The sequence below is a fragment of the Urocitellus parryii genome, chromosome 5 (genome assembly GCF_045843805.1).
Source record: "Urocitellus parryii isolate mUroPar1 chromosome 5, mUroPar1.hap1, whole genome shotgun sequence".
Classification (NCBI taxonomy): Eukaryota; Metazoa; Chordata; class Mammalia; order Rodentia; family Sciuridae; genus Urocitellus; species Urocitellus parryii.
In genome coordinates this window covers 15502337-15519683 of record NC_135535.1, presented here as the reverse complement: position 1 = coordinate 15519683, position 17347 = coordinate 15502337, and the positions used below count along the sequence as shown (strand labels likewise).

Sequence of the window (17347 nt, the reverse complement as noted above, 5' to 3'; positions counted from 1 at the left end):
ATGGCAAGGTCTCCAGGTCACTCAGCTCTAGGAGCAAAAGCTCAGTGTTGGTGCTGCATTATGTAGAGTCTTGGTGGCACTCAGTGCTAAGTTCACATGAGTCACACTTTCATATCCTGCCCATTTTATTAGTTGGCAGTCCTCTAGTGAAACACTGTCCTGTTGAAAAGGATCACTCAGTCACTATCAGCTTAGTTAATGAATATGCATCACCGCCCTCCCTAGCCCCTCCGCAGCTTCTCACCAACCCTTCCTGCTTCAACTCCCAGTTGTTGGGACTTGTCTTTTTTTTTTTTTAAACTCAGGAACTAATGCAGACTCTTTTTGTTTTCAATAGATTCTGTTTCTAAGCAAATAGTTTCTTCCCTTATGTTCCTCACTTAAGGGTAGGAATGGGATGTACTAGAAAGATGCTGGAAATTTTTGAAATATTCAAAACACATGACACACAAAGATCCTCACAAATTTTGTTTCCTTCTATACCTTTCCCTACTCTTGGGATGTTCTTTGTTTTTTTAGCTATATTTATTATTTTTTGGGGTGCACAAAATGAAAAAAAATAGTCTTGGCCAAAGTATTCGTGACAGTTCTTTTTTTTAGAGTTCTGCTATTAAAGTATTTTAAAAAAATATTGTAGCTGTTTTCGATACGAGCTTATGTAGTGTTCCTAAGACTAGAAATGTTGTCAATGAGTATGTTTGAAGATAAAATTAAAGTTTAGTATGTAGGTTAGATTTGGAGGTAGAGAAGGTGATATTGCAAGGTGATGGACTATATGTTTTTATCATTACTGTACTACCAGGTATTGTTATTGTTTATAATGAATATTACCACTTACTGACTATCCCAATTTGGGTGGTGCTGGAGACTGAACTTAGGGCCTTGCCCATGCTAAGCATGTGCTGTACTACAGAGCTACACCCCAGCCCTCCAAAATTCTTGTATATATTTGTTTTTTTAAACACAACATAATCCTGTGAGAAATAATATATGCTTTTTTTTTTTTTTTGGCAAGGATGCCGTATCCCAGTATGGTTGAACAACTAATAAGAGGTTATATTATGTCTTCTATTAACTTAATGAAATTTTTCTCAGCTAAAACTTTTTTCCTCACTTCTTCCTAACCTCCATGGGTCACAGTTAGGCTGCCTTTCTGCTGGACTGCAAATTCTAAGCTCCTTGAAGGCAGGAATGGTCCTTGTTTATTATTGTATCCTTGAGCCTAGCATAATGCCAGCTTAGTAGGTGGTATGGTAAGAACCGAATAAATGTTCCAAAATCAGTGAATTCTTGGAGCATATAAAAAATTGTTAAGAAACCAGCAACAGATTTTCTAGATAATTTTGAAACAGAACACATTGAAAGAATTAAACAACCTGATTTTGACTAACTGTAAAGCTATTATAATAAAGATACTATGGAATTGACAGACAGGCAGATATATAGGTGAATGGAACAGAATTATATATTAGAGTCCAAGAATAGATCCACACTTTTAAGGGCAATTGATGTTCAATGAATGTATTTCCAAAGTATTTCATTAAGCAAAGAAAAATGCTTTGAACAAAGTAAAATCTCTGACTATCAATGTGAGAAAAAGAATGAATGTCAATTTCAATCTCATACTATATAAAAATTAACACAAAATGAACCATAGCCTTAACTGTAGGAGTTAAAACCATAAAACTTTAAAGACTGAAACAGTTGAAAATCTTTAGTAAGTTTTGACTTGAGTTAAGTTTTCTTAGGACATAAAAAAATACAAATCATAAGAAAAATTAATTACTCGGACCTTCTCAAAATTAAACCTTTGCTCTCTGAAAGACAGGAATACAAATATGCAAGCCACAGTTTAGGAGAACGTATTTGTATCTAGCATGCATATATAATATATATAAACTCTTCAGTAAGAAGACAACTTAGTAAAAAGATAGGTAAAGCAAAACCACAACCAGGCACTTTTCAAAGCAATAGGAATCACCTATAATCATGTGTGCCTATGTTTAACATTATTAGTTGTCAGGTAAATACAAATAAAACTATGAGATACTATTGTACAAATGTTAGAATTATCAAAGTTAAAAAGACCAGCATGCTAAGTGCTGGTGTGAGGGTGCACAGAAGCTCCTCAGAGGGCTCATACTCTGCTGATGGGATGGAAAGAAATGTAACAAATCTGGAAAATTCTTGGATAGTTTCTTAAAAGTTAATCATTCTGTTACCAAACAACCCAGAAAGTACTACTCCTAGATATTTATCCAAAGAAATTAAAATACACAATCTTGTACATGAATGTGTCTTGTAGCGTTTATTCATACAGCAGAATAGTGCTCATCAATCAAAAGGAATGAAAAATGTATGAATCAGAATTGTGCCAAGTGGAACAAGCAGTTATAAGAGCATATATATGGTTCCATTTATATAAAACCATAGAAAATGCAAACTAATCTCTAATGATAAAATATATCCATCTCTAGGGATGGATCTTGGTTGTGTTTGTGGTTTTACAAGGGTATATCTCTGTCAGAACTCATTCATTTTGATACTCTAAATGGATAAAGTATTTTGTATTTGATAATGATGAAGATTTTGGACAGAGGAAAACGAAATAGTTACATGCATAAAATGACATTTTTTTCAATATTTGTATTCTAATTTGTTTACATTCTTACTAATCTTTTTCATCCCGCTTTGGGGGAAAAAAAGCACTTTTTCCCTATTTTAACTTACTTTTTGTGGGGAACAGATACTGGGGATTAAACCTAGGAATGCTCTAATACTAAGGTCTCCAGACCTTTTTATTTTTACTTGAGACAGGGGCTTGCTGTGTTGCTTGGAGCCTTATTAAGTTGTTGAGGCTGGCCTTGAACTTGTGATCCTTCTGCCTCAGCCTCCTAAGTTGCTGTGCCCAGCTATACATTTATATACCCTGCTATGCCAGTTTGTAACTTAAGAAAGTTATTGTCAAGAAAATGAGGCTTTGTAAGAAATAGTATGTCTTGAGAAGTAAGAATAGGAAATTATTTGAGACTGTAGTTCCAGCAAAATGGGGCAATATAAGTAAAATACAGCTTATAGAGATATTCTCCTTGTGCTAGTTATATGTATATAACCTGCCCTCTCATGTGCCTTTTTTTTTTTTTTCCCTCTTATTCTCTTTATTTTTCTGCACTACTGGTTATCAAGCCTAGGGCCTTGTACATGCCAGGCCAATACTCTACCACATAGCCACATATCCAAGTCCCTGCAATACTGTTTTTAAGGAAACTGGAGACAGTAATAGGGGCGTCCTAGTTTGTGCAGGTGCTTCAGACAGGCAGGCCTTATGATTTAATTTCTTAGGGAAATTTTTCAAAAAATTTGCTTATTAGCAAAATAGTCATCCATTCATAATTTTTATATAAATTATGGGGATCTGTTGGCATTTTAAAGTTTTATGATATAGAAATCACAGTTTATAAGTTACATTTTAACTTGCCCATACTGTTACTAAAAATGTATGTACATGGGTGCTCCCACAAGACAAGTTCTTTCAAAAGGTTTCGAAGAAAGATTTTTATGAGATCATAAACCCCGAATATGTGCTTAATGATTTTTGCTACTCCCCTATTCAATGATCAGCTGGAATGCCCGAAAATTATGTTCTGAGCCTGGTAGCATAATTTATAGCAGGATCCAGCCTCTTTCGCCATTGTGTAGAGGCAAAGCTTCCCTGCTGCATGATAATGCTTGTCTCAGGTTTCAGGAGACAGTTTGGCAGCCTGGTGGGACATTGCCTGAACCCTCATCTCAAGCTGAGTAAAGTACACAATTGGAGCTGAAATCTCAACATAAATTTTAAAATGATTTCATGGAAAAGGACACATTTATTGTCAGTGAACTTTACCATGATCCTGGTGGCATTCTTATTTCTAGAACAGTACATGATCTGTTGCCAGGTGTCCTGCCCAGGTTATTAGTTGGCACTAAAATAACATAAATTAATTGGCAGTTTGCAGTGCAAGTTCACAAGGTCCAGTTGGACTGTTGTTTTCAGCTGAACTTTGATAAATTTTCTAGAGATTTAAACACAGATACATCCTGTCATAAAAAATGTAGTATGATTCTTCTACTTAATTCACTTGACATTTATTGAACATCTTCAGTGAGCTTGGCACTGTACTAGGAGAATTTCTTTGATACACTCTACAGATTTTATTTCTCTCAGTAGTGATTGTCAAGGAGTACCATATATCATATTTGCTGTTTGAATGGTTTATTTGCAGCCCTGAATTGAGATGATCATTGATTTAAAGACATGAATATGGAGAAGTTAAAGGAAATAAATATTAAGCTTCTGTATCTGCTTGCCTAAGTAGCATAGATTCATGAAATGGCACATAGGTACCACAGGGCATGGGGCAGGGGGTGTTACTTTGGAGGCATGTACAAGAGAGAGACAAAACTGCTGTCTTTCTCCTAATGTTAGCATCTATTCTTAACTTCTCGGCCACTCATTGGGGAATAGAGAGCTATGAAAGAGAGATTAAAGAGTCTCAGTAGCCCATACACAACTTCAATAGTGGGACAGACCTGGTCCCCAATTTTAAGGTCTCTATGTAGGGTCAACATAAGCCCAAGGCACTGAAAGACTTCTCTTCATGAAGACTATGAATCCCGGTGTATTTCTCGGAGAAAAAAGAGAAAGGGCTAACATTCTGATTTTATTTTCAGTTAACAGTGACCCAGCAACACCCTTCTCAGGACCAATCAGGTAGAAAGTCTGATTGCTAAGAGTAAAGAGCCATCTGAGACCCCAGATCCCTCAAGATCAGAGACCTTGCCTTTCCCCATTTATCTCCAGTGCTTGGCACAGAGTAGATATGCATTAACTGCTTAATAAGTGAATAGTTACTTAGATGAATAAATGCACTCTTCCCTGTCTTTAGTTGATTTCCTCTTTCTTCATTCATTCCTTCCGTCCTTTCCTGCGGTCTTTTTCATTTAGGACTTTTGTAGTTGTTGATTTATTTTTTCTGAACTATATCTGTTTGTTGCCCTGTGCAAGCTCCTTCTGGTGAATAAACGATGTCCTTCTCCCATTACCCTTCCACAAGAGCCAAGAGCGTGAAATTGGCCAGTGAAGTCTAAAATTCCTCAAACAAGATCAATTTTGTAAATCTAAAATGTTGAAGTTGTTTAAATTAGTGTACCTCAAGTATGATGTTTTCTTCTTTGTGGGATTTTAAATATTAGTGAGAAAGACTGCTTTTAAGAGGGATTAGCTACCATGAGTAAATTGCTTTTAAAATATTTGACCTGAAGATTTTCTTCTTTTTAATTAGCAAAGTTAATGTGTTTATCTATATTCATTGCTACCTAATCATGTTACATAATAGAATATTGCACTTTGATTTCTCCATGATCAATGCAGGTACCATTGGATACAACCAGAGAAATAGGATTGATACTCTCATGTATCTGCTAGCATATCCACAAAAGCCCATGGTTAAAACAAAAACCATTGAGCTGATAGAATTTGAGAAATTGCCTGCAGGACAGAATGCGATGGTTGCTGTGATGAGTTACAGTGGTTACGATATCGAAGACGCTCTTGTTTTAAACAAGGCCTCCTTGGACCGAGGTGAGCATATTTTCAAGGCTCTAACACCAAAAGTACTTTTTGCAGAGTGAGATATAGGGGGTGATTTGTACAAAAATCACTTGGTGTCAAATGTCGGTTTCAAGTGACAGCATGTACACAGAGATATTCACATTCTAGTAGTGGCTTTTTGGTTGATTGTTTTTAATGACTGTTATGTTGAGATGATATGTTGAATGTATTGCTACAGAATCTTTTGTTTATTAAATATTTTATTTTCTTGGTGACTTGAGACAGTTTCTTAAAGAGAAAAAAAAAAAGAATTTTTTTTTCCCCAGCAGGAATTACAATATATGAAGTAAGGTACCTGTTTGAGAAGCAGTAACAGTATTCAGATGAAAAAGGCTATTTTTTATTTATACCTCTGTTATACCTCTTTTTTTTTTTTTTAACCAAATGACAACAGTTTAAAATACACATATACAAGCCCTAGCTTGTTGTTTCTGCACTCTTCTTTCTCTGTTTTGACAGTTCACTTTTGCAGGTCACCGCTTCATGGTGTGTTAGCCATCACCTGATCTGTAGCCTGACTTCTCTATTCATGATCTGTTTCTCTTTTTCCTCCCTGGCATACCCACTATGCCTTCCCCTTCCCTCTTTGTAGTTGCTAGGCAGCCCTAATAGTACTTCGAGACATGTGTCATTGGCATTAATGTTGGCTGCACTTAATTTATGCCTCTTTTTTTTCCTCCAAATGACAACAGCCATGCTTTAAAACTAGATGTTTTCCTTTCTGATTAACTGGTTACGTTTATGTGGAAATCTGAAGACTTTGTGATGTCTGTCAAAAACTCCACAACACAATTTAATGATCTGAGTTTACTGTCCCCTAGCTTTTAAAGCTACCACCTGTAAATAAAACGTCTGTTGACACTTAGAAGAAAACGTTTCTCGATTCCATGCAGCTTGGATTCACACTGCAGTCCAGGGTCTTGCAGCTAATGGCTCTTGTATGACATTTCAAGATCACACAATGTTTGCAAGCCAGTTGATTCTGCACTGCTTTTATGTCAGTCACAGTTGACTAGGAGCCATGAGGACCAGAATTTGCTCAAAGACATACAGATGTCTACATCTTTGGTTGTATAAATGTATTTCATTCCATGGCACCTTTAGATCTTAAACATTACATAAGAGAGTGAGTGATATTTTATTTAGAAATCTGCTTTTACCTGATGGAATTTTTGAATTCACATTCTCAGATTTCTTGAAAGAGTTCCACTTCTGGTGGAGAATCAAAAGTGAAGGCTTTTACAACCATGCATTTATTTCATTAGTAATAGCTGCCATTTAATCCTGAGACATTTTTCTATCCAAATGAACCCTGACATGGCTCATTGTATCCTGAGGAGATTAGAGAGGGAATTCAGTTTAAAATAACTTGTTGGCCACAGGAGAAAAAAGAATGAAGCTCAGCCACAGAATCTTGGAAATGATATTTAGTGTTGAAAGAATGACAGCTTTTTGGGGGGTAACTCTGCAACTAGTTTTTTGGGGGGTACAGGGGGACTCTCAGTTGATTGTGTTTTTTTTTAACCCCCAAATGGTTTTCTTCTATCTGTTTTGCTTATTTTTTATATGTTAGTCTTAAGGCTTTTCCCTCATCTTCTAGACAAATAAAATCTAAAAATGTAATTCAATTAAATTGATTTTCATGGAAGAGATAAACTATCCTATTAAAATTATTTGATTGTATCTTTTTATTTTCTCTCTTCTCTGGAGAAAAAATATTATTTTGTTTGTTGGTTTATTTGTTTGCTTGTTTGGAACTATCTGTAAGTTAGTAAAAGGAAAACTTGTCAGGGACTTACAGAAATTATGCACCGAAAGAATGGGTACTAAGAATCCTGGCTTAGAAGTTAGTGGACTTGGTCTATTCCCAGCTCTGCTACCAATTTTCTGGGTAACTATGGCTCCTTAATTTCTGTAGACCTCACTCATAATGCCTGTAAAAGAAAGGAATTAAACCATGTGGTTTCTCAGAACTTTTTCGGCTGTAATATTCTGAGGCTCCAGGCTTGGCGAGAATCACAGTGTCAATTCGGTTTCTCAACGGTAGAGTGCACACTTAGCACATTCGAGGCCCTGGGTTCGATCCTCAGCACCACATAAAGATAAATAAAATAAAGTATAAAAAATTATTTAAAAAAAAAATTAGATCTCTCTACTTTCCTCCAGTGTGGCCAGGTGGATTCCACACTGGAAGTGGTTGTAGATTCCATGTTTGTGTGACAGTGACTAGGAGGAGTCCCAAGATGTTTCTTCTAGTTATAATTGCTATTTGGTTTGTGCCAGTCCCAAATTATCCATTGGTATAGTAGTTTTAGGTTTTTGGGGGAGGGTAAGGCAGAGTGGATCAGTGAATGGCACAAATCCATTTTTCTCATAGTTTCGTGTTACTGGTGGTTTTGATTCGTTTTGGTTTCATTTTAGGCTTTGGACGGTGCCTGGTATATAAAAATGCCAAGTGTACATTGAAACGGTACACCAATCAAACTTTTGATAAAGTGATGGGGCCCATGTTGGATGCTGCTACAAGGAAACCTATCTGGCGACATGAGATTTTAGATGCAGATGGTATCTGTTCTCCAGGTAAAAGTCTTTTAAAAACGTAATTTTAATGTATGCTTTTTAAAATTACAAGTTATTCACAGTATTTCTGAATATTTGATAAACAGGGCAGAGAAAAAATAACATCCTATATTACTACTATTGTCCAGACTCAGCCAGTATGGTCATTTTGGATGAATTTCTGTCCATTTGATTTTTTTATGCATCATGTTTTTACATAGCAATAATCTATCCTAATTATAATTTTCTATTTTAATTTTGAATTATAGAAAAGCTACTTTAAGGTCTGGGGATGTGGCTCAAGCGGTAGCATGCTGGTCGTCTGGCATGCGAGCGGCCCGGGTTCGATCCTCAGCACCACATACAAACAAAGATGTTGTGTCCGCCAAGAATAAAAAAATAAATAAATAAATATTAAAATTAAAAAAAAAGAAAAGAAAAGCTAATTTAAGAAATGTTTAGGAAAGGGTCTTGTTCCTGCACCTGCACTGGTATTTCTTTACTTAGGCACTTTTCCTACAGACTAACTTTAGAATCTCTTTTCCCTAAAAGTATAACTCCATTATAATTATAAGCTTCTGATCAATTTGTTGATGCAACATACAGTGCCTCCCTCTGGTGGGTCTTATAGGCTATTGTGGGAGACCATCATAGGTAAAGGATCACACAGAAACATGTCAAATTATAACCAACTTAAAGAATCACATGGTATTTTATAGCAAGAGGATTTTACTTGATTAGGAAGATCAGCATCCCTTCCACAAGAAGGTGAGCGGAAATTGGAAAGACGCATAAAAGTTAACTACTTAAGAAGGCTCTAGGCAGTAGGAAAAGCTTGTGCAAATGTCCTAGAGCTTGAAGCTGAGGGATCTGGAAGAAAAGCACTGTGACTAAGAGAAAAAGAGTGCATGGGTGCATGCACTGTGGCAACATGAGTCTGGGGGTGGTGGGGAGGATGGGGCCAGCCTAGCCAAGACCTGGCAGCCTTGTGGCTACTTTCATTGTGATCCCCAAAGCAATGGCAGGATTGGGTGTTCTGAAATGATCATTCTGACTGCAGTGTGGAGAAAAGATGAGAAGGACACAGAGTAGAGGAGAGACCAACTGAGCGCTCTCTCAGCACACAGGGAACCACCTGCACAGCTTGTCGTGCTTGGTCACTGGGTGGTCAGTGCTGTATTAGGCCAAGTGCATGGCTCCCTGTCATTTTCTCTGCCTTTGATTCATGCAGAATTTCTCACACTCTTAATGCTGGTCATTGTGGCTTGGAAAGTAAGTGGTGGGACAGGACTGTAAACGGTCTTTGAACTCACCATGAAGAAGCAGAAAGTGAAATGGGAATAGTAGCAAAACCAAAGAAACTTGATTTCCTTCCTACCCAAGTTGATGACTTGCTACTGATGGAAAAAACAATTGTATATATCTCTTTAAAGTACCTGTTTCTACTACAGTTGTTTTTGACTGAGGTGACAGTTTATCTTATTAGTATAGTCCTTAAATCAATTAATTTTTAAATTTTATTCACACTATGATCTTAATCTGTGTGTGTGTGTGTGTGTGTGTGTGTGTGTGTGTGTATTTTTGTTTAATGGCTTACAAAATCACACAAGAACCTTCTTGAATTCTAGTTCCCACTGTGTGGATCCATTTCTTTCTTCGTTATATGGGTTTCTTGGGCCAAGTCTAACCACATAATTTTATAATGTTCTAGCAATCTTTGCATTCTACACAGATGATAATGATATGTCTAACATTCTTTTCCCTTTCTTAGGTGAGAAAGTAGAAAACAAACAAGTGCTTGTAAACAAGTCCATGCCCACAGTGACTCAGATTCCTTTGGAAGGAAGTAATGTGCCACAGCAACCACAGTACAAAGACGTGCCCATAACGTAGGTATTGGTTGTGCCTTGGTAAGACAGAAAGGCTGGCAAAAGAGAAGGGATGGGTAAATATGAACTAGGTATTGGCAGGCAGGTTATCTTGAAAGCAGGTGGGCATGGAAGATAAAATTGGGCTGTGGAATCATAGAGGCCTATTACCTGGTGTGAGTTTCTGAACCAAACAGACAAGGGTTCCCTGTGGAAGGAGCAGTAAGATAAAGGGCACAATATGTCAAAGTACCCAGGTTTTGGTGGATCAGCAGCTTGCTGCTTCCAGGAAGTGGAAGAATTGGGAATCATAATTAGAGGGTGTTACCATCCACTTTGTGTTTTAAAAACAAATAGCCTATACTGGCCACAGCATGGCATCACCAGTGTACTTGAGTATAGTCTGGTTCAAAGATTGGTTGTGTTGATAAAGGGTTAAAATTCCATCAACTTTAGTTTTCTCATCTATATAGTGAAAGAACTAGAATTGTTCATCTCTAGATTCCCTCTCAGCTCTAAAATATAAGAAAATATGAAACTTTCTGAGAAGTGAGGGGCATCACACTGATAGAGAAACCAAGCTAGGAGAGAGGATGAGCAGTCTCACCCAGGGCAGGTGGACCAGGCCATGTTCAGCAGGTGGGAAGTAGGTGACATGGGAGAACAGGGTTCCTAAACTGGGCATAGTGGGTTTCCAAACACACTTTACACATACGTGCCAAGGCCTGCTGTGTGCTAGGGACCATGTGCATGTGCCGAGGATATAGGACTGACATAAGCTATGGCCTTGCCTGTCTATAGGGAGTCGTGGAAGAGACCTCCACACAGAAGAAATGCAGTTACTACTGTGAACCTCGTCACTTCCTTGAGAATTTCCTGTACCAGTAGCTTTTCTGGCCATTTTACATGTATTAGTTCAGTCAATCCTACCACCACCCCTTGAGCCATGTTATCTTAAAAGCTCATTAGATATGAAAATGGAGGCAAGGAGATACAGTTTGGTGACTTCCCAACGTCACACATCTACAAGTGGCAGAGGCAGGATTTAAACTGTCGGACTCCCCTATGCACACTGTGCTTAGTGTAGCAGAGTGGGGCAGGTGCTATGGACTTGTCTGTGGGGTGGCCACACAAGGGACAGAATGGGCAGTTCATTTGGGGGGCAGGGTGTGAACACTAGCTCAGCCCCACAAAGCAAAAGCTGTTCAAGCTGTCCAGGTGATTATGCTCAGTGGCTCTCTTCTGTTCTGAAGGAGGAATCTCTTTCTATTCAAAGCCCATCTCTCTTCCGCCCAGGTCCTTAATTTCTTCTACTCTTTTCAGAGCTCTTATTCTGTCCTTTTGGCTTTTTCCTCCCATACTTTTTAAGCCTGTTTTCTATTGATTTCTTCCTAACAGGCTAGAAAGTGTGGTCAAGTACTTCTTATCATTACAGGAAAATAATAGCTTTTTCTGGAGTTTGGGTTCCTTTCTAGCTACCATTCTGTTGTTTTTTTCCTCTCACAACTGAGCTTCTTTGAAAAGTCATCTCCATTGCTATCTCTGGACCAGCCTGCTGCCTCTTCATCCCACTGAAACAGCTGCAGAAGGGGTCAAAGATGTACTGTCACCAGAGATCTCCTATTCACTCAGTTTATTCCAGAAGTATTGTGAGCACTAATAATATGTCAGAATGTATTCTAGGTGCATGGGATAGTGCATCGAGCAAAATCAACAGCAGTTCCTGCCCCTGTAGATCTCACACCTTGGGAAAGATGACAGATAGCAAAAAAGTGAGCAAAGCCCAGAGCTCCTCAGTTTACCAGGTTCTGTGGACTCCTCTGTCCAGTCTTGTGGTCTGAGGCTTTTTCTCTTGTTTATCTGGGACCCTCAGTGTGTGGCACAGTAACAAATGAATGCATGAATGGCATATGACCTTTCTGTAGCTTTGGACATCAGTGACACCCCTCTCCCCTTGATTTTGTGATACCACCCTCACCTGACCTTCCTGCCTGCCTTGTTGGTGACCTCTTTCTACCCAGTACGTCTTGTGCCTTATCCAGATGTGCTTCCTACTTGCAGAAATTCAGCCCTCCATGCACACTTATTGATAACTCTCAGATGGAATCTGCACCACAGTGTTGGCTCCATACTAGTGCTTAGACATGTCAGGGACACCAAGCCTGGACCCAAAACATCTTTTTCCCCGTCCCTACCCCAACCCCAGACAGACTGCTCCACCTGGAGTCCCTGTCTCGGTGGTGATGGGCACCACCACCTAACCTGCCACCACAGCACAAACCTTACTCCTTCCTCTACCTGTCAGATGTGCACATCAGGAGCTTAGAGGTTCTGTCACACTCCTCCTCCTCCCAGCTATTGCCATTTCTGGCCCTCTGCTCCTGCCTGGACTGTCGGTTATCATTAACTATTCACCTGCCTCCCAGCTTGCACCTCTCCACCCCTCTTGTGCTCTGCATTAACCGCCTGAGTGATTTTCTAAATTACTTGCCTAGCTGTGCTACTATCTTGAGTAAATAGAGTATGGCTCTGAATGGCGCTGTTGCCTGTGGAAAATGTAGGACATCCATGATTGCCCATGGTCCTCAGCACCCTCCACACCCTCAGTGTGCCTTCATGCTGAATTCTAGGCCCCACATTCCTAGGAACTCACCTGTTACTGTCTAATACATACCATCCTTCTCCAGGCCTCCCATGTTTGCTCAGGATGCTCCCTCTGCCGGATGGTTCTCACCTGCAGGTCACCTCTTCTGTGGCAGTGCTCAACAAACAGCCCCTCCTGGTGTCTGCCACAGTCTTTTCTTCCTTAATTGGCAGGGAGCTCCTTTTGTGCAGGAACTGGGTTCACTCACAGATCCTGGGACACAGTATCTGTGTCCGGAACTTGCAAGGGTCTGACACTGAGAGACTTTTGATATTATCTGTTGTATAATAAACAAGTATATGTGTGTAGAGGGGATTAATGTTGGGAAAGCTGAGTAGATAAAAGAACTGTTAAAAAAAATGGTTAAGAACTTGGAGTTGGGTCTGACAAGCTCCAGCTCAGGCCCAGTTCTACTCTGTGATGCGTGTGCCCTTGGACAAGTTACTTTAGCCTCCCTGAGCATCAGTTTTCCCCTTCTGTAATAAGGGATTAACAGTATGCCACTGTTGAGGATAAGTTACGCTGTGCCTGCCTCATAATAAGCATATAGGACTGTAAAGGGAAGTTGTGAAATTTGAATTTAATGTTAAAATTAAAAGTCACTTTTCAGAATCTACGCTGAGAATGTCAAATATTTTGTAGTAGGATTAAATAAAATATGTCATACGGGTGATAAATTTACAAAGGGCAATTTGAAAAAATTGCTTGAATGCCTTTCTCTTAACATTAGTTACAAAGGGGCAACAGATTCATACATTGAGAAGGTGATGATATCTTCCAATGCTGAAGACGCTTTTCTGATTAAAATGTTACTGAGACAGACAAGGCGACCAGAGATCGGAGACAAATTCAGCAGTCGTCATGGACAAAAAGGTGAATTTTGTCATTTCTTAATTTGTTACAAAACTGAATATATTGAAAAGTTTGTTATCCACATGTATTAGAAATATTTTTTAAACTTTGAAAAATTATTACATAATTATTGCTGTTTTATTTCTCAGATTTTTTTTAGAGAGAGAGAGAGAGAGAATTTTTTAATATTTTTTTAGTTCTCGTCGGACACAACATCTTTGTATGTGGTGCTGAGGATCGAACCCGGGCCGCACGCATGCCAGGCGAGCACACTACTGCTTGAGCCACATCCCCAGCCCAATATTTCTCAGATTTTAATGGCATTTAAAAATGTATGATAGAATTAGTCAGTATACATAGAGTTTAAGAGTGGAAAGTTGGTCCTGGGGTTTTAGCTGTACCTGACACTTAACTTTAAGAACAATAACAACAGTTAACACTTTCGTACCACACACTGCATGCCTGGCAGTGCTCCTTTACGTGTGTGTGCCTGGTAGTGCTCCTTTATGTGAATACTGACTCATTTGAGTCTTTCGCAGTCCTACAAACTCAGTAACATCTTTTTTTTTTACAGATTAAAAACAAACAAAACCCAGAAACCCAGAGAGATTAATAGGTTCCCTGGTGTCATATAATTTGTGGCAGATTTTGAATTTTTGATTTTGAACCCAGGCTGCTTGGATCCACAATCCAGCCTCTTAGCCAACTACCAGTCTGCCCTGACTGTTCAGCAGCCAGTGTTGTGCCTGCCTCATGATGAACACTGACTGTTACTTGAGGTGATGTCCTGTACTTCTAAATCTTGGTTCATCGTTGCTTATAAGTTAGTATAATACCTTCCTGTTTTTAATGGATCGGTTTGAAAGTAATTGCACATTATGGTCTTGCTGATTTTAACTTTATTTGCCAACCAAGTATATCAAATATTCCAGTTTGGTTAAATAAATCCAGCCTTAGTTGTCATTCTGCCAGTGAAACTTTCAGACTAAGATACTCTTTCATCCAAAATGATTTTAGTTCCGTTGACAGAAGTAAGATTATTTTAGCTTATCAATATTTTTAAGAAAGAATTTGTTCCATCTGTTAATATGAATTTGACATCTCTAGTTCACATAATTTGCTGAGATACTCTGAACACCCTTGGAGTATTTTTTTTTAATTATTTTGAGGTTCTTGCATTTTCTTCTACTGGTTAATGAGAATGAATTCTCTATACTATAACTATTTCTCTTTTCTCTTGGTCTTAACAATTTCTGAAATGTTCTCCTAAGCCATTCTGGGGTAACCAGAGCTTGATTATAAACCCACTATCTGCAAGAGTTAAGTCTGATTTTTTTCTTACAAAATGTTGACACCGGAAGTTTTAGGAGAATGCATGCCATGAGAGAATACCTTCCTTCTGAATCAGTTTACAAGCTTCAGGTACCCTAAACTCTCAGTGTTTTTGTTACATTAGAGTATTGTGTGAAAAACTAAAGACTGGCAGGCACATCAGTAATTATCTGCTGGTCCTGATTCCACTGAATTTCCTGAAGGCATAGACAACGTCCTTCTATGTGATTTTTTTTTTTTTTTTTGAAGATCAATTCTGATAGAGCCTTTCTCATAGCAGCCACTTAATAGATAATTGATAATAGCTAAATATCTGAATAAAATGAGTGAATTGAAGATAGGGGAGGTGATGAGCAACAGATTTTTCATTTTCCTTAGCCTTTATCTACATAATATGTGAGTGCCCATGTATGTGCATAGATAGAGCAGTGCTATGAAATGAAAATTACCAGATGAGTGTAAACACAAACCTCTAGGTAAAACGTCAGAAAGTCTTTGTGCTATGGCATTTTTTTCAAACTTGAAGGTTTCTAACTTGTAGTGATCTAAAAGCAGATTTGAGAGGTTTGTTCACTCTTAGGGGGGCTCCGACTTACACATCTCCGTATGAAACCAAGAGAAGTCCCCCCAGGGGCGGTGACCTTTCACTTGTAGTGAGGTGTTTGTCTTGTTACTTTTGCATTTCCAGATGGCTTTTAATCCAAGGGTAAAAACCTCCTGATTACCCCAAATCCCCTGGATAGTTCCCTCTCTTACAGCTTCATCAGAGTTATTGAAAGGTTGGGGGAAAAAACAAATAGAAAAATAGGTAGTGTAAGCTTTAACAGGGTAATGGAATGAATGACATAGGACTCTTCTTTTTTCTTTAAAAAAAAATTTTTTTTTTAGTTATAGTTGGGCACAATACCTTTATTTTATTTGTTTATTTTTACGTGGTTCTGAGGATCAAACCCAGCACCTCGCATATGCTAGGCAAGCGATCTACCACTGAGCCACAACCCCAGCCCTGACATAGGCCTCTTAACTGAATATAATAAATTTATTTTAAATATAATTTTATCAGATAAATGCACATGACTTTAAAAGTTCAAATTGTACCCCAAAAGGGGTTCTTTGCAAAGTACTAACAAATCAGTTCCAACCTCTCCCTCTAATTCAGTCTTTCAGAATCAATTTTCTTTTCATTTACTTTCGTATCTCTAAACAAATGAATGAATATGTATCTGCTTACTATATGTGTCTAATATGTCTTCAACACACAGATATGTTTAAGACGTACATTAAACAGACACATATCATTCATTCGTTTTAGGTGTTAACCTGTCGATTTTTATCATGCCGGATTAGGAGGACCCAGCACTTTGCTGGGTGAATTGAAGGTAGGGGAGGTGATAAGCAACAGATTGTTAATTTTCCTTGGCCTTTATCTACATAATATATGAGTGCCCATGTATGTGCATAGATAGAGCAGTGATATGAAATGAAAATTACCAGATGAGTGTACAAAGACCTCTAGTTAAAATGTCAGAAAGTCTTTGTGCTGTGGCTTTTTTTTTTTTCAAACTTGAAGGTTTCTAACTTGTAGTGATCTGCCCTCTCAGCTTTCACTCTCTGCATAGGTTTATCACAGTTATTTAGATTGCATTATTATGGGCTACATAAATAGTGTTCATTCTCAAACTAAGTGATTGAGTGCATTTTCTTTATAGCATTTCTTTCTGAAACTTATAAGTTTCTGCTTTTATATTTGCTTATTTTTCTTTATTCCCATTATCATTTTTCTAGACCATCAACAGCCTTTTTTTAATATTTATTTTTTAGTTGTAGTTGCACACAATTTCTTTATTTATTTTTATGTGGTGCTGAGGATCGAGCCCAGGTCCCCCACATGCGAGGTGAGCACTATACGCTGAGCCACAACCCCAGCCCCAGTCAACAGTCTTTTGATATAATTTCCACATCGTTAGTAGTCTGTTAGGATTTGTGTACTCCCCTCCTCCCAAAAGAGTACCCATATGGAGCCTCCTTTCTTCCTGCTCTAAATTGTGGGAGTTGTTCTCTGAGCCAGAGCTCCTGGCACCTTTTAAGAACTGGCCAAGGGTCAGCTGGCAGGTTGGACCCTATAGTCCTCAGGACTGCTGAGCAGAGCCTAGGGTAACCAGGGCCAGGAACAGCCTTCTTCTCTTATTATGCCCTAGAACCATCCAATAAGCACTCTGCACTTGTTTGCTACTTTTCATGGAAAGTACTGAGATAATGATAGGTCCTGAGATGAAAGTAAATGAAAAATAGGGGAGGGGGTCAGAAGCATGTGGCAGGAAGAGCGTATGGTGGTTAATGGTTGAAAGTTTAGCTAAAGTGACTGGGAAGTAGTCCTGTTGTGAAAAGATGGGCTTGGAGTGAAGCACTGAGAGGAGTCAGGTTGCAGAACCTCCCTGG

The 17347-nt window shown here is 38.5% G+C and overlaps 1 protein-coding gene across 1 annotated transcript in view; it reads left to right on the top strand.

Annotated features, from left to right (window-relative positions):
* Polr3b (RNA polymerase III subunit B) overlaps positions 1-17347 on the top strand; it is a 128473-nt gene that overhangs the window by 74575 nt on the left and 36551 nt on the right. The window contains exons 20-23 of the mRNA XM_026397570.2: positions 5414-5623; positions 8075-8233; positions 9984-10101; positions 13455-13597. Coding sequence (XP_026253355.2) covers positions 5414-5623; positions 8075-8233; positions 9984-10101; positions 13455-13597 — 630 coding nt within the window. The remainder of the gene's footprint in view (positions 1-5413; positions 5624-8074; positions 8234-9983; positions 10102-13454; positions 13598-17347) is intronic.